This window comes from Aethalodelphis obliquidens, unplaced genomic scaffold, assembly GCF_003676395.1.
Source record: "Aethalodelphis obliquidens isolate GAN/ISIS:26980383/991018 unplaced genomic scaffold, ASM367639v1 scaffold11, whole genome shotgun sequence".
Lineage (NCBI taxonomy): Eukaryota > Metazoa > Chordata > Mammalia > Artiodactyla > Delphinidae > Aethalodelphis > Aethalodelphis obliquidens.
In genome coordinates, this window is record NW_020837955.1 from 14,249,188 (window position 1) to 14,273,046 (window position 23,859).

The 23,859-nt window shown below is 36.5% G+C and overlaps 1 protein-coding gene across 1 annotated transcript in view; it reads left to right on the plus strand.

Moving 5' to 3' along the window:
* CC2D2B (coiled-coil and C2 domain containing 2B) overlaps positions 1 to 23,859 on the plus strand; it is a 95,377-nt gene that overhangs the window by 34,160 nt on the left and 37,358 nt on the right. Inside the window, exons 12-20 of the mRNA XM_027112131.1 lie at positions 469 to 574; positions 770 to 888; positions 3,417 to 3,594; positions 6,256 to 6,406; positions 7,556 to 7,703; positions 11,821 to 11,959; positions 13,102 to 13,305; positions 18,873 to 18,965; positions 22,202 to 22,293. Coding sequence (XP_026967932.1) covers positions 469 to 574; positions 770 to 888; positions 3,417 to 3,594; positions 6,256 to 6,406; positions 7,556 to 7,703; positions 11,821 to 11,959; positions 13,102 to 13,305; positions 18,873 to 18,965; positions 22,202 to 22,293 — 1,230 coding nt within the window. The remainder of the gene's footprint in view (positions 1 to 468; positions 575 to 769; positions 889 to 3,416; positions 3,595 to 6,255; positions 6,407 to 7,555; positions 7,704 to 11,820; positions 11,960 to 13,101; positions 13,306 to 18,872; positions 18,966 to 22,201; positions 22,294 to 23,859) is intronic.

Genomic DNA, 23,859 nt, shown 5'->3' on the forward strand with positions numbered 1-23,859 from the left:
GAGAGGGACTTCCCTGGCAGTCCAGGGGTTAAGACTCCATGCTTCTACTACAGGGGGCATGGGTTCAATCCCTGGTCGGGGAACTAAGATCCTGCATGCCATGTGGCACAGCCAAAAATTTTTTAAAAAATATGAGAGGAAGCAAAATGAGAGGAAACATGGCATGTGTCCTTAAATTTGTGTCTTCCATCCCCCTTGGTTACTCATTCTCACCAGAGTGGTTTCTTGATATCCTTAGAAAAGGCTGAAGACACTAAGTAGGGAGAAATCTGTGAAAACTAAGAACAAGTTTATGAAATTTTATGTATATACATATATATGTGTGTGTATCATATTGATAATTTCCTTGGGATGTAAAATTATCTTATGTAAGAAATTGTGGTGTGTGTGTGTGTGTGTTGGCAAGATCTCTAACAACTCTCAAATCCATTATTCCTGCTTTAAATAATTCTATTTATTATTAATTAGGATGAAAATGAATAAATATGATGAACAAAAACAAGAATTGTCAAAAATATATGAGATTCAGAAGAAAACTGAAGGAAAAGCATTTAAGAATGGGGAGAAACAGGAGGTATTTATATTGCAAAATAACATTCAACTCATCTTAACTAGTTATAATATTTGTTTGGTAGAATAGGAAATCTTGGTATTTGTAACAGTTACCCAAGAAAATGACAAATATAAGAAATAAAGTTTAATTTTAAGAATAATTGTCCTAAGCAATGAACTTACATTATAAATTATATATTTATTTTTCTGTTTCTAGAACTTCTCATATTTAGCTTCAGAATTTGAAGAAATAGATATTGAAAGAATAAATCCAATTACCTTGATGCCACAAATTTCTTTCACAGCAGAATTAACAAACTTATCTAGATGTTCACTGTAAGCATTTTTAAAGGATTATTTCTTCATTATATATTGTCTAGTAATTGTATTGTTTTTTTAATAACGTTAGATTTCTTGAGTGAGTACCATATACCAGGCACTTAGCATGTTGAGTTTAAAAAATATATTTGCACATTTAATTGCCACTATAGCTCTATGGTATTATCTTCATCTTAGAGATGGGGGTCACACTTCTAATTAATGACTGAGGTGGGACATAACCCAGTTTAGTTTGATGGTGTTTTTTGTTTTACTATGGTAGTAATTTTTTTTCTGGTATAGATAGGTGGAATATAAAGCCACTGTGAAAAATAAGGTTATATGGTCACCCTTGCTTGTTGAAGGACCTCCTGGATTTCATAGAAAGTGTTTGGTGTAGAAAGGGCCCTCTGGACAATTTTCTACTTTGACAATGCAAGCTTCTTTCCTTCTCAGTTGTGACGTCTTCCTTGAGCTTTAAGGTTTTCTCCCTACTCCTAGGACATCCATGCATAAACCAATGTCATGTCGATCGCCATTTCTCCCATCTCTAAGCCTTTGGATCTCATCTCCCTTAAAGAGGATGTAGCAACTTAGAGCACTGAACTAGGTACAACTTTCCAACATCTCTGTCCCATGGAAAACTTGGTACAGATTCATCTCTGAGTACTGTGAATGTGCATCATTTAGCATGGTGTTGGAAGGTAGTGTGTGCCCAATAAATACTCATCTTCATTAAATGAATGAATAGGTGGTTAAACTTTTAAATGAACATAAAGAGTAGCAAACACAAAGGCACAATTATCATTACGTTCTTTCTGACTAGAGAAGTGCAGCAGTGAAGCAATGTTTTATTTGTTCTACACCTACTTCCAAAAAGGGGCCAAGATGATTTATTATGTAAGACACCCATGCAAAAGGACCATCTAAATGGGGACAAGAGAACAGCCATAAAATGGAAGTTGGAAGTAAAAAGGAGAAAGAGAAGGAGGAAGATATTTGTGCTGGAAAGCCTAGGCTAAAACTTAGTGGAGGTCAAGGCAAAAGGCAATATAATGCTTTATATCTTTTCAAAGCTATTGTTGTGGCATTGCTGTCATTATCCATTTAAAATGTCCAGTTGAATAAGAATTGATTCTTTAGAAAACAATAATATAGGGCTTCCCTGGTGGCGCAGTGGTTGAGAGTCCAGCTGCCGATGCAGGGGACACGGGTTCGTGCCCCGGTCCGGGAAGATCCCACATGCCGCGGAGCGGCTGTGCCCGTGAGCCATGGCCGCTGAGCCTGCGCGTCCGGAGCCTGTTGCTCGGCAACGGGAGAGGCCACAACAGTGAGAGGCCCGCGTACCGCAAAACAACAACAACAACAACAAAAGAAAACAATAATATACTGATGTCAAGGATAGAGGTGAAAGGAGTACAGGGATTAAAGAAAAATTAAAAAGAGTTTACAGGTGAAGAAAAAGGCAAGATTTCATGAGGATAAATATAACCCCGAATTAACAAATTTTCATAAGCTCATTATTTAAACTACTTTCAGAGGACTTATTTTATGAAACTATTTCTTTAAAGGTAATTGGGAGGAAGGTCAAAAAAGGCCTACAGGGAGACAGGAAGAATAATTAATCTTTTGTCCCATAACCCTCTGAGAAGATTACAGAGAAGATGAGTAGATATGGGGGCAGGGAGATACTGGCCTATAGGATGATTAGGATGGAGAACAGAAGGGGATTTTATTTTTCAACCTATGGTTTATCTTCCAACTAGTCTTCTACCTTCTGAAAAGCAGGATTAAGTCTTAAATATCATTAGGTCAGTTGCCTTGCAGCTGAGAAGATATTCAGTAAATGTTGGTTGAGTGAACAAAAATGAATGGATGGATTGAAGACTCTCTTTGTAGTCTCATAACATTGAATGGATCAATTTCTTCCCCAAAAAGTGTTTTCATAGAGCCCCAGGAAAGTAACCTCTCTGGCTTGCCTGTCTGATCTTTGGGTTCAGAGAAACAATGTCCTGGAGAAAAAACGGTATACAACCTAAAGCCTAAAGAGATTCACAAAGACCTTTAAGAGGACACAGCAAGCCTATTGACTTAGAGCCACTTCCTTGAGGTTATTGAAGACATGGTGTGTGTGTGTGTGTGTGTGTGTGTGTGTGTGTGTGTCTTTTAAAAGTTAGAAAATATTTTTGAATTCTCAATTCAAGCTCCGCCACCCCCATTCCTAAGTCTCTCAGCTTTCTCCTCTCATGAGACATAATGGGTAAGTGCTATAATCTCTTTAAGTTATAATTTAGTAAAATAGCTGAATGATTTATGGTACCTTAATTTTAGTTCTTTTTGTATTTTTGAGTAAATGTCTTTTTAAAGAAACATTTGAGGGGTAGGAAAGGCTTTTATCCACATATAGGCAAATGTTATTGGGCTCAAATATTATTTGTCCTCTAAAATGATCGTATTTTAACATGTTGAGGTACATTTTGAAAAGAATAATATTTTATATCTGGTTTGCTTTTCAAGGGTCCAATAAAGGTTTATTTAATTTTTAGGCATGAACAAAAGAGGAGAGCCAAAATTCAGAAGCTTAAATATTTTATTAAAATATTATACAACAATAAACAAGTTTCTTGCACTTCAGTATCTCCCCTACAGTTTGATTTTAAAGTCATGTTTCAACAAATTTTCAATATTCAGTTAATATATTGGCCTGAAACAATTTGCTTGGAGGTATGCCGTTGTCATTTAATTTTGTATCTTATTTTATGACATACATAATTTTAAATTTCTTGTTAGCTACTGTTATATGTGATAAGTAAGTTCTTTTATATTGAGATGACTGATCTATATGGATAGACATTTATAAATAATATATTTATAATTCATCAATAGTCTTTTATTAATAGCTGTAAGTACAAAATTATTTGATTTGTAGTTGTTCTAAATACTTCTATCCTGCTAAAATTCTTGCCAACCCTAGATGTGCAGCATTATTATTCATTTGTTAGTGAGGTGGAAGAGGGTTGTTTAAACTATGAGTAGTATAGCTATTGTAAGTGTTGAATGATTTCTCCAAATTGCCCCAACCTTAACTTGGTGATATCAGTCTCTTGATATATTTGTTCATTTTTTAAAAAAAGTTTGGATCCCTTTAAGAATCTGATGAAAGAACACACATACAGCAGACCCCTGATTTCCTGCCCAAACACCCCACCATAAGAATCCCTTCACTAAAAGAAGAAGAAAATAGGATGATGGAGAAAAATTAGAGACAGTAAAGGAGTTTAGACAAGAAGTCTTGCTGGTTAATATAAGGGTTAAACTTGTACCTAGAGCTGAAAGAAAAGTTAGGAGGGAATAAAGATTTGTTAACTAATGAGAACCCGCTGTATAGCACAGAGAACTCCACTTCACTGTACAGTAGAAACTAACACAACGTTGTAAAACAACTATACCCCAACAAAAAAATAAAATAAATAAAAGTAAAAATAAAAAGATTTGTGTATGTGAGTGTGGGGTGGAGTTTGAGGTGTGGGGAGAAGATTATTATTACAAATCTAAATCAAAGTTATTTTTCAATGCCTAAAATAATTTTGTGCTATCCCTGATCAAAAGCTGTATTCATTTTGTTCATCTGAGCTGTCAAGTTACTTTCATCTTAAAATGTACCTCTGTTGAAATTTTTATTTAAAAAATATACTGACTACACTTTCCTACTATTGTACCTAAAATAAATTGTGATATAATAATCCAACCACTTGAAGTTTAAAATCTGCCCCCTCCCAAAATAGATAAGTGTGTATTTTGAATCCCTCATCATCCCATGAATTAGCACATGATCTTAACAAAACAAGAGGCAGGGAAAGAAAGGAATCTATCTAGGGATAAGTTGTACCATTAGCAGTGCAAAACTTGCTAAATAAATCTATATGCCCTAGACTAACATTCTAACCTACATTTATAATTTTCTTCCTACTATTCTTCTTTACTCTTTCTTCACTTCAGCCAAACTGAACTGCTTGTTTTTTCCATACATTCTTGCAACTTCCTACTTAGAGTTTTGAATATTCTACTTTCTCCACTTATAATGCCTATTTTCATTCTTCACACTCCATCTCAGCCACACAGTGGTGTTGATAGCTTCCATTAGGAGACAAGTCTGTCTCTGGGGAGATTCCAGGTAGAATTCGCTACCTTTACATTTGCTACCATCCAGGATCTGGCCTCCAGCTCTGCAGTCTCAGAAACTGGATTTAACAGTTCCATGAGAATGCATCTACATACCCTAAATAAATTTACAAGGACGATGTGTAAAATCAGATTACGAATTCAATATCTGAATATATTTATCAGTTCGTTGTCTCTTTTTAGTCAATTTACTAATTTACAGTAAGAAAATTTTTTCACAGACCTAAATACTTTAAGTCCATTAGCTATAACCCCTACAAACATTTCTGTATTAGGGAGGCCTTTGTCAAAGGGACCGATGTGTTGGGTTAAATTCACTCTTACAGGGACAGTATTTAGATGACCAGAAAAAATTTGCCTCTTTGTCTTTCCTTTTCCCCTGCTTTCTTGGTTAATCAACTATCCTTTTGATTGGTACATTCTTTTTTATCTTTCACGGGGCATTTACCACCCCCCACTGTCCATTTCCTTCTTCTTAGAACACATATCACTGTTTCCCCAAACACTGATAACACAGTATAAGTCAAAATAAGATTTTTCTGTTGAAAAAACTTTAGGTTTGTAGTTATGGCAGTGATGGAACTATAGTAGAAAGCACAGCATACAGAATCAGAAGACCTGGGTTAGTACCCAGTGGACATCTATGGAACAGTCTACCCAGCACCTCCCTGACTCATTCTGGGACTTTTCCTCCCTTCCCTGCCCCATAGCTTGTTTAACCTGTCCTTGGATTCCATGAGCCAGCACATCTCCCCTTTTCTTAAGCACTTCACCTGGGTTTCTATCACTTTTAATAAAAATTAATATAGTTTCATATAGAGACTCCATTTCTTCATTTACAAAGTGGGAAGAATAATACCTATTTCCTATAATTTTTATCAGGTTTAAATGAGATAAAGAATTTTAAAAGTGCTACACAAAAGTGAGTTATTCGGGTATTGTGTTATAGGTAATATATTCACGGAACTGTATTTGTAATCCTTTTATTCAATTGATTTTCTTTGAAACCAGTAAAAGGCATTATACTTTTAAACACCTAGGATTATCTACTTTTCTCACAATCATGTGGATCAAATGCTATAGAGCAATACCTATTTTACATTCTAGTATTTTTAAAAGAATTATGTTAGTGATGATCTTTATTTTAGTTCTTTTTCTATTTTGTACTTTCAGTGATTTATCAACCATTTCTTTTATATTTAGGTTTATGAAATAAGTAAAAGGACAAGCTTATTGGCAAAACTACATTTACCCTTACCTAAAAACACAGAGCTAAAAAGCAAAACTGTTTTGGAATATGTAGAATTTAGCTCTGATCAGCTGGTCATACCTGCATATGGAGAAGTAGGAAGCAGTAAGTTTATTAGAAATGTTTCTTCCCTCCTATTTTCTTCATGAGTTCTATATCCTAAATGACCCTGGGTCATTTATATGAATAAAGAATCCTATATTTACAGTATTAGGTTAAAAATGAATTAAGTTCTTCTTCCAGACATTAAACTAATTTTTAAAACTTTGACTTGAATCAGATCTTTGGGATATCTAAAATTCGGGATTAGCCCCTTTGCTTTTCCCGGGACATCTGAGACAAGGGCGCTATGCTCTCTGGAACGTGAGCTCCACTCCTGAATGCGTAGGCTGCTCTGCCTCTGCCTATCCTTTAGTAAATCTTAAAGATGCTCCAGGACAGGTTGATTCATCTTTGAACTGAATAGGGGAGGGAGGAAGAGAAAGAGAGAGAAAGGAAGTGGTAAAGGAGAGAGGAAAGAAGAAGTGATGTTTTTGTTTATTGTTGTTCAATTGATTTTACTGCTCCTGCAATTAAATTTAAGTTAGCATGTCTGCCAGAATGCTGTCATTTCTCTTCTCCCCCAGCTCCCTTCTCTTTCACCTTCCTAGGGGTTTTGCAGTTGCTGCATCCAGCTGGTAAAAAGAAAGGGAGTATGAATGAGTGAGCAAGGAGGAGAGAGAAGAAAACAAATAGGCAAAGGAACCAGGGGAGAACAGAAAATGAGGGAGGAATGTAGTCTGCTTAGACAGAGTCCAGATGAAGCAGAAAATAGGGTTGTGGAGACCCAGCAGAAAAGACTTAAGAGTGAAAATTTTAGGGAGCACTAGGAACTTGGCAGAAGTTTCAAGGAGTATCGTTAAGCTCTCTGAAGACAGAAGGAAGATGAGGAGAGGGGGAACGCTCAAGAATGTAGGAAAGGAGACGCACAGTAGCTCTTTTTCTGCTGCCAATATTTTTTTCTTGCTGGCAGCCACTCCCAGAAAGAATGGGTTAAAAACTTCTGTGTCCAGATAAATGTGTTCCTCTCTCTTTTGTAGTCTGTTTGAAGCAGTCTACCTTGAGGGATCTTAGATGTGAGGTGAGGGAGAGCTCTAAGATTAGAGCCTATGGTCGACATAAACTTTGTGTTCCTGAGGTTCCACAAGTAAAAGTCTGGAAAAAAACTGTAATGTGCTCAGATATTCATTTGTTTTTAATGCCTTTTATAAATAGATGTGCCCTTTCTTCTTGAGGGAAACGGAACTGAAGAACTTTGTCTTTTGACTTCAGGAAAACTAAGCTATTCTCTCTCATGGGCCTTAGATGAAAATGGTGTTCCTCTGACACCTATGTCACAGTCATTAAGATCTGCTTACTGCAGGTAATAAATGTTTATGCTTGAAAAATAATGCCAGTCCTCAGCAAAGCATCTCACAAGACCTACAAAAGGGAAAACTCTAGAAACAGTTTAGTTTACTTGGATGTTGCTTTATTTTTTATTTGCATTTATAAATATGTAAAATATTTATATATTTTATTTATAATCACTCTACTAAGACAATAAGTATCTTTGTATGTAAGAGAATGTATCTCTTCAATGCTTAGGATTAGAGCCACGTGGATGATGAGAGAGGCAGTTCCACAGTCCTTAAACTGTAGGCAAAGGCCAAGACTCCGAAGGATTTTACTTCTGGGACCTTTATATCTCCCAGTCGTTCTGGATTATGAAAGAATCATTTTTTGCATTATCAATTTGCTGGAAGAAATTGCTGGACATAGAAATTTCATCTATATCCCAGGACTTCCTAGAGGAATTGGGATTAACTGTTAGACCACATCCACAAACAGGATTACTAGAAGTAAAGTAAAATTCTATAAAAACGATGATAATGCTGGCTTACCTATTGTGCTATGTTTGAGTAAGACGGTATATATAAAGGACCAAAGATCCCATCATTTAAAAATTAGTGAATGATGATAACAAGAAGATAGCCTTTACCCTCCCCATCTAAACACATATTTTTTAAAAAACCATGGCTATATCCAACTATGTGACATTATGGGAAAGGCAGAACTATGGAGACAGTAAAAAATGTGAGTGGTTGCCAGGGGTTAGGAAGAGAGAGGGATGAACAGGCAGAGCACACAGGATTTTTAGGGCAGTGAAACTACTCTGTATGATACTATAATTGTGGATACATGTCATTACATATTTGCCAAAATCCATATAATGTAAGACACCAAGAGTAAATCCTAATGTAAATCATGGACTTTGAGTGATAATGATGGGTCAACATAGGTTCATGGATTATAACAAGTGCAATTCTTTTATTGCAACAGACATAATAAATTATAACCCTGGTGCAGGATGTTGATAGTGAGGTAGGCTGTGCAGGGTGTTTTAGGAGAAAAATGGACAATTAATAAGGGTAATTCATTTTGGAACTAGTGAATAAGCTTTTAATACGCTGAACCATTATTTTCTTGTGTTTCTTAGTATTTCCCTGGCACAGTCCCCACTGCAGCTATTTTTAATCTTTGCCTCATCATACTATTCTTTGCCTTTTTCTTGGAGTCAGGTGTTTGTTCTCCTCACTCTAAAGCTAGCTTTTATCCAAGTAATTTGGAACTTTCCTTCGTCTCCATTAGGATTCTGCTGACATATTTATATCCTTTTCTTATCTTTTCTTCAACTTTTCCATTTCCTACGCTATAAGTCTTTTGTATCCAAGAAGCTTTCTGTGCTTTGAAACAAAGAAAAATCCAAGCGTTTGATTAAACCCTGAAAACTCTTTCTGGTGGTTTTTCTCGCCCAAGTCCTCATATGGGTGGTCTACTGGTCTGCATACATTGCCTCTACTTTTAATTCACACATTTCGTCCTTAACCCAACTCAGTTATTCCTGAAGGCTACCAGGGACCTTCTGGACATATTCATTGGCCTGTCCTCCTCGTTTTGCTTCTTGAAGTCTCTTGTCTCATGGCTTCTGTGATGCTGCACTTAACAGTTCCTGTTAGTTGGGAACTCAAGTTTCTAAAAGATTGAGAGTAATTCTGCAAGATTGGAACAGATGACAGGTTTCAACAGGGAATGAATTGCAGGAGAGGTTTTCAAAGTTCAAAGTACTTTCTAAAGTGAACTAGAAGTAAAACTTTACAGTTGGGGCCTGTGAGATCAGAGAAGGAAGTTACAGAACTCTCCTCCTCTACAGTTGTGGGAGCCCAAGGACTGGTGAGGAGCTGTGGTTCTAGGAACGGGATGGGTGCTCCAAAAGGCAAGATTGACTTGTGAGAGTCAGAGCATGGAGCCAAAGGAGAGCACAAAGAAAGTATGTTCATTCACTGTTTCACTCACTCATTCATTCATTTATTCATCAACTACTGACAGAGCCAGAGACAAAGAAGTGAACGAAAAGAAGATCTTAGAATGCTTCAGTATAACATTAGGCACACCTCTCCAATCCCATGTTGTCTAGAGTTTTTGTTTAATACATTTTTAAAACATAAAACAGTTTTTCTCACACTCACTAGTTAATTATTTTCTGATGTGGTTAATTGACTTTTATGTTTGCCTTCATTTCTTACCTCCCACGACTTTCATTCTGGATTTACTTGCTGAAAGTTGCTCCTTTAATGATTCAGTTTTCATGGCTAGCAAGCTTGTTTAGTCTTTGTAGATCTGAAAATGTATTTATATTTTCCTCCTTCTTGAATAATTGTTTAGATGGGCATAAAATTTGAGGCTGATATTTACTTTCCCTATTTGAAGCTATAGTTACATTATCTTCTGGGATTTATCATAGCTGTTTAAAAGTCTGCCATCAGTCTAAACATTAGTATTTTGTAGACTGTCTTTTCTCCCTGGTAACTTTAAAATTTTTTGCTTAATTCATAGAGACAAAGCCAGGGGCTGAGGGGAGGGAGGAATGGAGAGTTATTGTTTAACGGTACAGAATTTCTGTTTGGAATGATGAAAAATTCTGGAAGTACATAGTTATGGTGGTTGTACAACTGTGGGTATACTTAATATCACTGAATTATATTACTTGCTTAGCATTTGGTTGTGAAGGAGGGGGTGCAGATGACTGAGGAATTTCGCCGTAGCCCACAGCTAAACACCTGTAGGGCCAGCTGGGGGAATCAATATAGCAAGGGCAGGAAATGTTCTGTGGTCTTTATTACTTCCCCTGAGGCAGAAATCTGGAGACTACCTTGAAATACAATTACAACCTAAATTTTTTAGGCTATAATGGGATAAGTTTCTCTCCCTAATCTATTCTTTGACATTTAAACTGTACCTCAGCCTTTGTTCTCTAGGGGACCTGGGCTAAGAATCTTCCCGTGAGAAGGAAAATTTGTTACATGATGGTGTTAAGGGTGTCAGGCCCTAGATATCTCTTATGACAAAGACCTTAAAACAGTTAAATATGAGAGCAGACATAGGAATTAAAGAAAGGAAGAATACTCAAACTTTATCTGTTTGTAATTTTGCTTAACATCCTATCATACCATACATTGGCTTTGTTAGCAATAGCTTCCAAAGATTCATCCTAAAAATATGAATAGATACTGATGGAAAGTAGACAGTGTAAAATGTATGTCCATGTTTGGGTTGACATTATTGAATCTGAGTCAGAACTGTATTTCTGGAATCCTAGTTTATGGACTGGAATTTTTCTTGAGTACTTTACAGAAAGGATCTTAGAAATCTTCTAGTCCAAATTGCTCTAATTCTACATGATGAAACAAATTATCTGTGAAGAGAGAGATTAAATAACTGGGATAATTGATGGCTGAAAATAAACCCTTACTGTTTAGGGTTGAATTCCTTCTTCACTTAGCCTATAGTTGAGGTCACTAAGGATGCATTATGAGTCTAGCCCATCTTTTATAGCTCTCTTAACCTCTGAAGATGGCCTCACATGACCAAAGATATTCTTCTGGCCCTTACTTCCCAGTTAATTGTATTACATACTCTATATTATGTTTCAACTGTAAAGATATAGCCTAAAGATTCTTTTTATATTGTGGACTTTAGATAGCAAAGATGAATATTTACAGACTTTACCCTTAAGAAGCTTACTTGTCTCTTAAGGGAGGGGTAGACATTTATCAAAAAGCTATGATACACAGCTAGGTGGTTTGTGACCACCTAGAGGGGTGGGATAGGGAGGGTGGGAGGCAGGGAGATGCAAGAGGGAAGAGATATGGCAACATATGTATATGTATAACTGATTCACTTTGTTATAAAGCAGAAACTAACACACCATTGTAAAGCAATTATACTCCAATAAAGATGTTAAAAAAAAAAAAAGCTATGATATAGTTAGAAAGTGAGAAGAACCAGGAAAGATATCACATCTAAACCTTCTATTTTATCCTTAAACACAGGATAAGCTTTATCTTTAAATACCTGGGATGGGTAGGTTTTACCCCATATAACAGATTTATCACCTGCATATTATATAGAAGTTCACAAAATATTTTCCTTTATGTTAGTGTGTTTAGGGATGTAGATGCAAGAGGTGTTCCTGGAATTCCATGGCTAATTAATGCACAGAAGCTTTTTGAATGGGCAAATGAGGTCAGAATTGACCCAAATAATCCAGAATATTCTGATTTAATGGAATTTGTTATGGTAAGTTATAGCAAATATCTGTACTGTAAATATATTTTATTTCTTAAGCTCTACACTCATACTCCTCCACAGTTTGCAGTGTATTTTTCTAGGCATTAGGAGGCATTAAAAGTAAATCTGAGGACAGATAGAGTTTTCAGACAGTTTATAGTATTGTAAGGCAGTTAGAAATTCAGCAACTGAAATAATTACTACCTTAGGCCTGATGACTGGTACTCTGCCACTATTTAGCAGCCCTTGCCTGGTGCATCTTGCATCCAGGCTGACATCTATTGTACATCTACTGAATGCCCGCCATATTATTAAATGCTGAGGATTTTAAAGATGATTTATAGACACACTCCTTCCCTCAAAGACTCTATTATCTATTCACTTCTACTCCTCCTTACAGCCAACTGAACTGCTGTGTGTGCTCCAACAGGCTTTCTTCATACCTTTATTCATGTCGTTCCCTCTGTTTAGAAGCGCACCTATAGCAGCTGTCTTACCCACCCTGCAAGTCTGGGTAAATCCTTCCTTGGCAACCTCAGTTAGATATGGGCTTTTCTTCCCTTGCCGTCCTGTTAACTTTTTTTCTTTTTATAAACTCTTATGGCTCTAATACCATTCTGCCTTTTACCTTAGTTATTTGTTCATGTGCTTTATCTTTCCTTGTGGAACTACAACTAGTAAATCTTTGTCTCTCTTATGGCAGCTAGCACTTTTCCTTGCATGTACCATGTACTCACATTTACATTTATTGAATAAAGCAGTGCATGCATAGATTATTGCAATTAAGTTTCTTCAGATCAGAGCTTCTCAACTGATGTGCTGAATTGATTACATGTGTATGGAAATATTGAGCCTCTGTCGACTCATAGGGCAACCAGACACAAAAACTCTCATCTTTTAACCCGCTGTGCAGTACACATGTTTTCATTTTCTGTATAAATCATGACCAGGAAAAGGCTGAGAAACTGTATAGGCCGGATTCCGCATTTTTTTTTTTTCAGATTTTCTGTACAGATTCAGTTGCTCCATTTCCTATTTCTATTGCAACTCTCATATCTCACAGTTAGGGGGAAAAACTGTTTTGAAATAATTCTTGAATTTCAAAAAATTAATATTTTAAGTAAAGACTTTACATTATTTGTGTTTTATAGTACATGAAACATAAAGAACAGGATATTCCAAAGTATTTTCGTCTCAGACAGTTGCAAGATGAATTTAACTTTGTTTCTGAAGAGGAAATGAAAAAGAGTAAACGTTTCCAGCTATTGCAACTTAGAAATGCAGGTCAATTAGATGTTTTCCTTCTGCCGCAAATGCCTCTCTATGACAGAGAGATTCCAGATTTACTCTTCCAGGTACTTGGTTTCTATTTGAATATAGTTTATTCTATGATAAGTTAACGTTTTGCTGCTTTAAATCTATCTTAATTTTTTTTTAAACTGATAATCTGTAGACAACAATTTTCCCCTCTTAAATTTTTTTTAATTGAAGTATAGTTGATGAACAATATTTATATAAGTTTTACAGGTGTACAATATAGTGATTCACAACTTTTAAAGGTTATACTCCATTTATAGTTATTTATAAAATATTGGCTATATTCCCTGTGTTGTACAACATATCCTTGTAGCTTATTTTATATATGATGGTTTGTACCTCTTAATCTTCTACCCCTGTATTGCCCTTCCCCACTTCCCTCTCCCCACTTGTAACCGCTAGTTTGTTCTTTATATCTGTGAGTCTCTTTTTTGTTGTTGTTATATTCAGTTGTTTGAAACAATATGTTTTGTTGGACATATTAGGCAACATGTTGGACATAGATAGGCAACAGTCATGTCCATGTTGATAATACTTTCTCTTTCACAATTAAGTCGAGCTTGTTTCATGGGAATTTTTCTTTCTTGATTTTTTTGGGATCCCCTTTTCTTTAGGCATTAAAAACGTATAGCTCTCCCAAATTTCAGAAAGTCCTTAGCTTAACTTTGCAACTTAGTTGTCCCAACAACCTATTTCACAGCCAGACTCTTTTAAGTATATTATAAATTTATGTAAATATTGTGGGTTTTATTGTAAAATGTATCACCAATTTAATAGCAACTTTGGGGGATAATGGAGAGAAACACTACCACATTAAACTTACACTTGATTATAAAGCACATCTCAATTTCAGAAACTTTAAAATGTGGGGAAAAAAGAAAGAAAGAAAAGTTCATCTTATGCTGTGTAGTGATGGCACGCTGGAGCCTGCTGGGTGCATCTCTTCCCCGCTCCTCCTTCAGTGATTTCATGTTGGTTGCTTTAAATGTATTGCTGGGAGAATGTCTACACCATAAACCAACAAATGCTGCAAATTGGGGCTTCCCCTCCCACTCCCAGAGAACTGTCTGTTAAACATTTACCAGCACTCCACTAGGCTTAAAAGAATGGAATTATAAGAGCTAATTCCTGTAGAAAAAAACAATTGTACTAATCCTAACACTTGTGCTTGCAAAGAGATGGTTAAAGAAGGAAGAAACCAATGTTCCATCTCTGAAGAAAATGCCTGTGTAGTAGAATTACCACTGTAGGGTGATGTCAGCCAACTTAAAGATAGCAGATGCTGATGAAGGATATTGAGGTTTATACATCTTATGGGTCAGAAAGAGTGAATGCCTTATACTAAAATTGGTTATAACAGGTTTATTAACTTTGGTGAATTATTATCAATTGATAAAAAACGGATAAACTTTTTGATATTTGATTTCATTCGATTCTGGACTGAAGGGAAATAGCAGCAAGCCACTTAATATTAAAAATAGTAAAAGTTACTTATAAAAAAGTTTATGTTTTTTTCTTGTTGTTGCCACTCAGCCATCCTTTAGCTGTTATACCCTAACATAGAGGAGACACAAACAAAACTATACAGGACTCATTACATTTAAAACTCAAGTAATAGTGGGAAGACACTCATGGCTGAACCAAGTGGATTGTCTGAGAATCTCTTTTGGTGTGGCTCAGAGGTGAAAGAGGAAATGCAAGTCAATGATTTTTCAATGATAATATCATGGCACCACCAGTTAGCACATATGACTATAATAGTCATAGGATTTGCAGATTATTCATTATTTTCACAAACATGGGTGAGTAGAAATATATGTATTCACAAACAGACCAATTGATATTTGGCTTTGGAAAGCATTGCTCAACTTTTAATTGTGATTCATCTGTTTTGAGACCTTAGGAATTTCAGTTAGTAAACTGCAGTGGGAAGCCCTTGGCTTAGAATGGCTGAAAAGTTATTCAGTTTCCTCCTGCTTCTCTCAATGATTGAATTCAATTCTACAGTTACGTAAACTACTGTGGGCAAAGCACAGTGCTCAGCATAATTGAGGATATAACTTCATAAAAAAGGAAGAATTTAAGCTTCTGAAACTAGGGGCTTTGCTGACTTTCCTTATCTTATACAAAGTATTGAGAGAACACAAAAAGAGGGAAAGCAACCCAACTCATTTTCTGAGGTTGATGACCTTCATGCCAAAATTGGGCAAAGAAAGCAAAACATGATCATTTTAGGTCAATTTCACTTATGAGCATAGATGTGCAATTCCTAATAAAATTTTAACAAATCAAAAAGCAATATATTATGTATAAATATATAATTATACACCATAATCTAGTAGGGTTTATTTCCAGATAACAGAGCTAAGCTAATCTAATTAAGGAATCTATTAATATAATTTACCACATTAACAGAGTTAAGGAAGGAAAAAATATGCTCCTTTTAAATGCCCAAGGGAGTTCCCTGGTGGTCCAATGGTTAAAATTTCGCCTTCCAATGCAGGGGGTGCGGGTTCCATCCCTGGTCGGGGAGCTAAGATCCCACATGCCCGGAGACATCTTCAGCCTGTCCCCCTCCTCCTCCTCTTCCCTCCCTCTTACTCCCCCCTCTCCTCCCCCTTGTCCTCCTCCTCTAATTTGTTTACAAGAACTATGAGGAATAAAGGAACAAGTTAAATGACACCACAAAGAAACAATCAGACAAATTTGGAATGTGGGCCAACTGGCTAGCAAGTACAACTGTTTCTCTCTGTTGCATTTTCATCTCTTTAAAAAGTCATCATTCTTAGACCTAAATAGACATTTCTTCAAAGACATACAGATGGCCAACAGGCACATGAAAAGATGCTCAATATTGCTAATTATTAGAAAAACGCAAATCAGAACTACAGTGAGGCACCTCCTCACACTAGTCAGAATGGGCATCATCAAAAAGTCTACAAATTAAATAAATGCTGGAGAGGGTGTGGAGAAAAGGGAACCCTCCTACACTGTTGGTGGGAATGTAAATTGGTGTAGTCACTATGGAGAACAGTATGGAGGTTCTTTAAAAACTAAAAATAGAGTTACCATGTGATCCAGCAATCTCACTCCTGGGCATACATCCAGAGAAAACTCTAATTCGAAAAGATACATGCACCCCAATGTTCATAGCAGCACCATTTACAATAGCCAAGATGTGGAAGCAGCTTGAGTGTACATTGAGAGATGAATGGATAAAAAAGATGTGGTATATGTATACAATGGAATATTACTCAGCCATAAAAAGAATGAAATAATGCCATTTACAGCAACATGGTTGGACCTAGAGATTATTATACTAAGTGAAGTAAGTCAGAAAGAGAAAAACAAATACCGTATGATATCACCTTCAATTTAGGAAATGCATTACAAAGTCTTAAAAAGAGAGCTGTGCAATTATGTGCTCATACACATACGTCCCTTGATGGTATTAGGTTTGCTAGGAATTTCCAGGCTGGAATCAGTAGCAATTTTCTAGAATTTTGTAAAGCCATCATTTGGCTGTCTCATGTAAAGCTTGTTCTCAATAAAATAAGATGAAAGAAAAAAATATCATATGATACCACTTATATGTGGAATGTAAGAAAATGATACAAATGAACTTATTTAGAAAACAGAAACAGACTCATAGACATAGAAAACAAATTTATGATTACCAAAAGGGAAAGGGGGTGGGGGAGGGATAAATTAGGAGTTTGGGCTTAGCAGATACAAACTACTATATATAGAATAAATAAACAACAAGGGCGTACTCTATAGCACAGTGAACTTTATCCATATCTTGTAATAACCTATAATGGGAAAAAAAATCTGAAAAGAATATATATATGGAGATATACAATATATATATAGTGAAAAAACAGCAATTGGTGAAAAAACAGCAGTTGGTGAAATTTAGATATTGGACTATTATGTAATATTGATAATTGAATAGTAGATACATTGGAAAATTGTTAGTTTTGTTGTCTGTGATTATGGCACTGTGGTTGTGTCCTTAGTTTTTGGAGATTCATGATGATGTATTTATTTAGGAATGAAGTGTCATGGTGTCTGTAATTTGTACTTTGAGATATTTAGCCAAAAAAAAGAAAACAAAAGCAACAGATTAAGCAAATATGGCAAAATATTAATTACTTAATCTAAAGGGTAGGTACATAGATTTTAACATTCTTTCTAATTTTCTGTATGTTTGAAAAACTTGAGGAAAAATTAAAAACAAAAAATAAATAGCATTCTATACACCAACAAAAACCCACTAAAAATGTAACTTAACAAAGATACACCCTACAGTAGCAATAAAAACTCTTAGAGTCATAGGAATATATTGAACAAAACATGTACAAAAACTTGATGGAGAAAATTATAAAACATTTTTGAACGGTGTAAAATTAGATTCAGACCTCACAAAAGAAATAAATACTATGTGTAATGAAGATTACACATGAAATGCAAAACTTTAAATGTATATCTTAATCTTGGGCAGGAAAGTATTTCCTAAAACACAAAAAGTATAAATTATAAAGAAATAGATTAGTAAACTTGATAATATTAAAGTTTAAACCCCACAGATTAGGAAAAGATATTTTCAAATTATATATTAATTAATAAAAATTAGTATCCAGAGTATTTAAGTAACTCCTATAAATTAATACTTTTAAAATAAATAAAGTGATATGAAATAGTAATATAATATATCCCTAGGTAAAATGTTACTTGTCAACAGGATTAATTTCAAGATTTCTTGTGGATAATTAGAAAAACAAATAAATTACTTTCAGATAATTTATCTACTTAAGGTAAGAGATACTTCATAATTTTTGTGTCATCTTTAATGCTTTCTATAATGTAAAATGATTTCAGTGTGCAGTTAGGAACGTATCCCACAAATGCAGCTATAACAGATGCAATTTATTCTAAATTATATAGATGAAGCATCCTGACAAATAATCTTAGACCCACTGCTGGATGTTAAGTTAAAGTTATTGATTATGGCCAGCATATTTTGACTACTTACTGTATGCCATGCACTTTATAGATATTGTTTCAGTTAGATCTCACAGCAATCCTGTGACATATTAATAACAGTAATATTATAATTATTACAAAAGAGGAAACTGAGGTCTGCAGTAGTTAATCATCTTTTTCCCAAACCACAAAGTTAATAAATGGCAGGGCCAACTTGAATCCAGGACTATGGCCTCCAAAGCCCACTCTCTTGACCCTTATACTCTACCACTTTCCATTTCTTTTGTTTCTAGTGATTACCAGGTAAATGCATGCATGAAGAATTGTTCTCAGTCGTCTTTACATTTTCTTATAATTTTCTCAATTGCAAATTTTTTCTCAATCATTACTCAGTTTTAAAAGATGAATGGACCTCCTCCTAGAAGCAAACAAAATATGTGTTCTTAGCTAATTCTCATTGGGAGAATCTAAAAGAAGTATTCTCTCCTCTCAATTCCAGAGTGTTGCCAATATCTCCTACACATGAACTGAAATGAATAGTTAATATTTTATTGCAGTGTATCATATCTAAACTCTGTTACATTCAAGAAGTGAAACTAATTTAATTCTCTGTTTATAGGAATATGAAAGTCAGATAGAGAAGGATATGTCCATTTCAGATATGAATTCTATTACCGCACAAAGGATTAATTCTGCCAATTTTCTGAAAAAGGTAACAACAACAAAATAGTTTTATCAATATGTTTGAATTTACTTTTGTGAAAACTGGTCTCCTGGATGCACAGTACTATACTCTTCCCAGAGAGTCAGATGGACAGACTTGCTTACTCATCACCTCTTTCTGATCACTGAGAGGTTTTCTGTTCTATTCAGACTTCCTTTTCAGAGTTAGTTACTGACCATCTGTAAAAGTACACTGTTGATGTACATTGTTGATGCAGCAGTTACTTCAATTGACAGCAAACTCATTATTAAAGCATATCCCACTGTTTCCATTTACAAATGAACGTTAAAGACTTCCCATCTCTTTTTGACCCTAAAAGTTCATTTTGGGAAGTATGCCAGCATTTTGCCAGAATCCCTAGTTTTATTAATAACTCATAATGCCGTACACCAGAGCAGTTCACGGGACAAAGGGAGGAGCCACTAGGAGACAGAACACCGTAACAAAGCCTAAACCAGGTTTGAGGTGGAATCCCTCACTGAATTTCACCCCTGATTTCTTTCCACTGACCCCTCATCGCTCCAGTGACTATATGTATCGATCCATCATGCCCAGCACAGTGCTCTTCACTCAGAAAATGTTGAGAAACGCTTGAACAATTAATGAAGTAAGGGATAAAATTGCAGGCTGAGGAGGTTTCTAAGACTTCTGCAAGAGTAGAATCTATAGGCTTTGCTACAGGGCACCAGAGCAGCCTTTTAGGGTAACTTGAAAAGAAGCAGAGAGCCATGGGAAGATCTAAGAGGTACATACAATTCCCTCGTGGAGACAGGAGAGAAGCAACCTTGTGTGACTAGAAAAGCCCTAGACAGGTGTGTGAAGACCTGTTCTGACCATCCTGTTTGTCTTTGGGCAGGTAATCTATGCACTGAGTCCTGCCTTATTGTTCTATAAAAACAGACAATAAAAATGCCTGCCTTGCTTTACTTCTGAAGTAAGGGGCAAATAAGATAGAACCTCAAGTTCTATGCTAGTTTGTACTCTGTTCCTATGGAAGTGTGGTGGAAATGCAGACCACTATAGCTATTGTAGCCTGAAAGAGCACCTCCTCTTTATTGCTGGCAGATGTTTTTTTCCACTCACTCTTGCCCCTCCTACACCTTCTTCATTAGCTTCATATATATTTTTTTAAGTTGAGATGTGATTTAATAATGATATTTGCGTCTTAGGAAATAAAGAGGTGTTCTTACTCATAAGAAAAGAGAGGGCTTCCCTGGTGGCGCAGTGGTTGAGAGTCCGCCTGCCGATGCAGGGGACACGGGTTCGTGCCCCGGTCCGGGAGGATCCCACATGCCGCTGAGCGGCTGGGCCCGTGAGCCGTGGTCGCTGAGCCTGCGCATCTGGAGCCTGTGTTCCGCAACGGGAGAGGCCACAACAGTGAGAGGCCCGCGTACCACAAAAAAAAAAAAAAAAGGAAAGAGAATACATATCCTTCTTATGCCTTCTCTTTTTTTGGTGTATGAGGAAGCCCAGAAGGGAGGGCAGCAAAAGATCAGGAATGTGGTAAGAGAGCAAGTGTCTGAGGATTCTTGCCTTCATATAGGAATCCTGGGAAGGAGCTTTAAGAACATTGTGTGATTGGGTTTCACCTCCTTGTGAAGACTTCTTTGCTATCTCAGGATAGTTTAAAACTACAAGTTTAAGGGATAATTACTTTAATTACAGGTACTGGAATCCTGCTTTGACACTGGAGGCCTAATAGGGCCATGGTGTCTAAATCCTGCTGCGGGAGGGACTGTGAGTTACATGCATTACACTTCCTGCTGTGTTACTGGGGTCAGTGGTGGCTGAGGCCGGGATTGGAGCAGTAAAGTCCCGGCAGTCTCAAGGATTGCTAGATAAAGTTTTGCTGAAATATTTGCATCTAAGAGGCCAGTGCTTCTCCGCAACCTGTCCCTTTCATTAATTTACTCAATAAATACTTATTGGACACCTGCTATGAATCAGTCATTATACTAGACATTGGAATTACAGCAGTAAACAAAATAGATTAAAATTCCTGGCCTCCTAGAGGAGGTCGTTCTGGTGGGGGAAGTCAGATAATGAACAGAACATTAGTATGTTAGAAAGTGATATGTGCCATGACAAGTGAAGTAGGAAGAGAGGACAGGAGTGTGTATGGGGGTTGGGGGGGTCAGGTGTGATTTTAGATAAGGGAAAGCCTTCCTTAGATCAAGGAAAGCCCTCGAGATGCTAACGCTTCAGCAAAAGACCTGAAGTGAACTGAAGGAGCTAGCCATGGAGGTTTTTTGGGAGAAGAACATTCCAGGCTAATGGAACCACATGTGAAAACTGTGAGGAAGGAATATGCGTGGCCTTTGGGAGGAACGGCAAGGAGCTCAGTCTGTGTGATAGCAGGGGAGCAAGGGAGAGGGAGAGAGAAAGAGAGAAAGACAGAGAGAGAAAGCACAAGTGAGAAGGCTCAAGCACACTGATGGGGTCAGAGGGAGGAGGGCTGTGGTTCACCTTCAAAGGAAACAATTTGTTCCCCACATGGCAGGGTAATTCTTAGGAATTATAATTTCCCATTCTCCTATCACCCCATTTTCCTATCGAATTTAAGCAGATCATTAGGCTTTAGGTTACATTATCTTTGGGATGATTTGTGGCAGGACAGAAAGAAAATTGCCTCCAGACACACTTCTTCCTGGTTTCATTTCTAAAAGTCTAAACCTGTTGTGAAGCATGGGGTTAGGGGAGAAAGGGAGGGATTTCCTCAGACTAAAAAGAAGAATTTCAGAGTCCTTGGAGGAACCAAGGTTTGTGGGTTCTGCAAGGTGCAAGGGCTTAGGGGATTGGCTCTGTTCAAGCACTAAATATCTTACCAAGCTGACAGAATGAGAGCTTAAGGTCAGAATAGGATGGACTCAAAGGAAATACAGAAATGTGACCACATTTCCTTGTGAATCAAGATTTGTGTGTGTACAAGTGACTGTTGTAGAAACACATTCACAGGATAATCATCTCCTTTGGTGAAGATTCGTTCTGTCCACATATACTGAGAGTTAGGTGGAAAAAGAGATGAGAGGGACATTAATGAGAGCATTAGGAGTGATTTTAATAATGGTAGCAAACAGAACCATACTTTCACTTACCTAATTCCCCTTTCCATTTATTGGTTGAAAAAATTAGGAGTAAAAAATAGTGACACCAGTAGCATCGTATATACTTAATCTTAAAATATAAACTGTGCATTTCTTTAAATTCTAAAAATTTTTTTGTAGATGAGAAGGTCAATAATGAAAAGAATTGCCAAAGTTAGCAAATTTAACTTATCAGATATTGTGGCTGATTATGAAGAAATTGTATCTACAAGGTACATCTAAAATTATTATTATTTAAGTACAAAATATAAAGCTATAAGATAATACCTTCAGAGTCCTCTAATAAGTTCTGTATTTTTATATTAATTAAGTTAATGTCAAAATGCAATTACAAAGCATAAAATGAAATACAGTGACTTAATTTTTTTTGTCATTTTAAAATTGTATTTTGGACATAACTATATGATTTGTATTTTCAATTGTATAATATTTTAGATTTTAACCCTCTCCTTATTGATACTTTTTAGGGCAAGAAAGAAAAGAAAAGAAAAAAAGAAATACCTTTGTCCCAAATTAGTTTTGCCCTAAGATTTCCCTGTCCCGAGACTGCTACTGGAAGAGTCATTGCTGGTAGCACCACACACTAAGCCTGTAATCTCTCCCTTTCAAAACGGAATCCTCAGCCATATAAGGGCTCTGTGATCCACAGGCAGCAGTTGGGGGAGCCTTTGGCTGAAGTAGCTCAGTTCTCATACTGTCCTATCTGGGAAACTTAAGGGTGGGAGCAGGAATTAGGGATGCTGCGTTTGGGGAAACCGCCCTGGGGCCACTTGCAGATTCTTAGTATTAATAATAAGGTTTTAATTGGTGTAGGATGCTGAAGTCTATTGTTTTTGAGGGGGGTGTTCTATTCTAAAATATACCTTGAAGTAATTCTTTCATGGACACATTTTTTAAATGAAAACTTACTTTTAAAAAATTTTTACTGGGGTAGGGACTTCCCTGGTGGTGCAGTGGTTAAGAATCCGCCTGCCAATGCAGGGGACACAGGTTAGAGCCCTGGTCCGGGAAGATCCCACATGCCGCGGAGCAACTAAGCCCGGCTGCTACAACTACTGAGACCACACGCCACAGCTACTGAAGCCTGTGCGCCTAGGGCCTGTGCTCTGCAACAAGAGAAGCCACTGCAATGAGGAGCCCACGCACTGTAAGAAGAGTAGCCACTGCTCGCCGCAACTAGAGAAAGCCCATGTGCAGCAACGAAGACCCAGCACAGCCAAAAATAAATAAATTTTTAAAAATAAAATTTTTACTGGGGTAGAGTTGATTTACAATGTTGTGTTAGTTGCAGGTGTCCAGCAAAGGGAATCTGTTATACATATACATATGTCGACTCTTTTTTAGACTCTTTTCCCATATAGGCCATTACAGAGTGTTGAGTAGAGTTCTCTGTGCTATACAGTAGGTCCTTATTAGCTATCTATTTTGTATATAGTAGTGTGTGTGTGTCAATGATGAAAATTTATTTTTTTAAACTTTTTGTTTTTTATTGGAGTATAGTTGATTAACAATGTTGTGTTAGTTTCAGGTGTACAACAAAGTGATTCAGTTATACATATACATGTATCTATTCTTTTTCAAATTCTTTTCCCAGTCAGATTGTTACAGAATATTGAGCAAAAGTTCCCTGTGCTATACAATAGGTCCTTGTTGGTTATCCATTTTAAATATAGCAGTGTGTACATGTCAATCCCAAACTCCCTAACTATGCCTCCTCCCCTCCCTTCCCCCAGGTAACCATAAGTTCGTTCTCTAAGTCTGTGAGTCTGTTTCTGTTT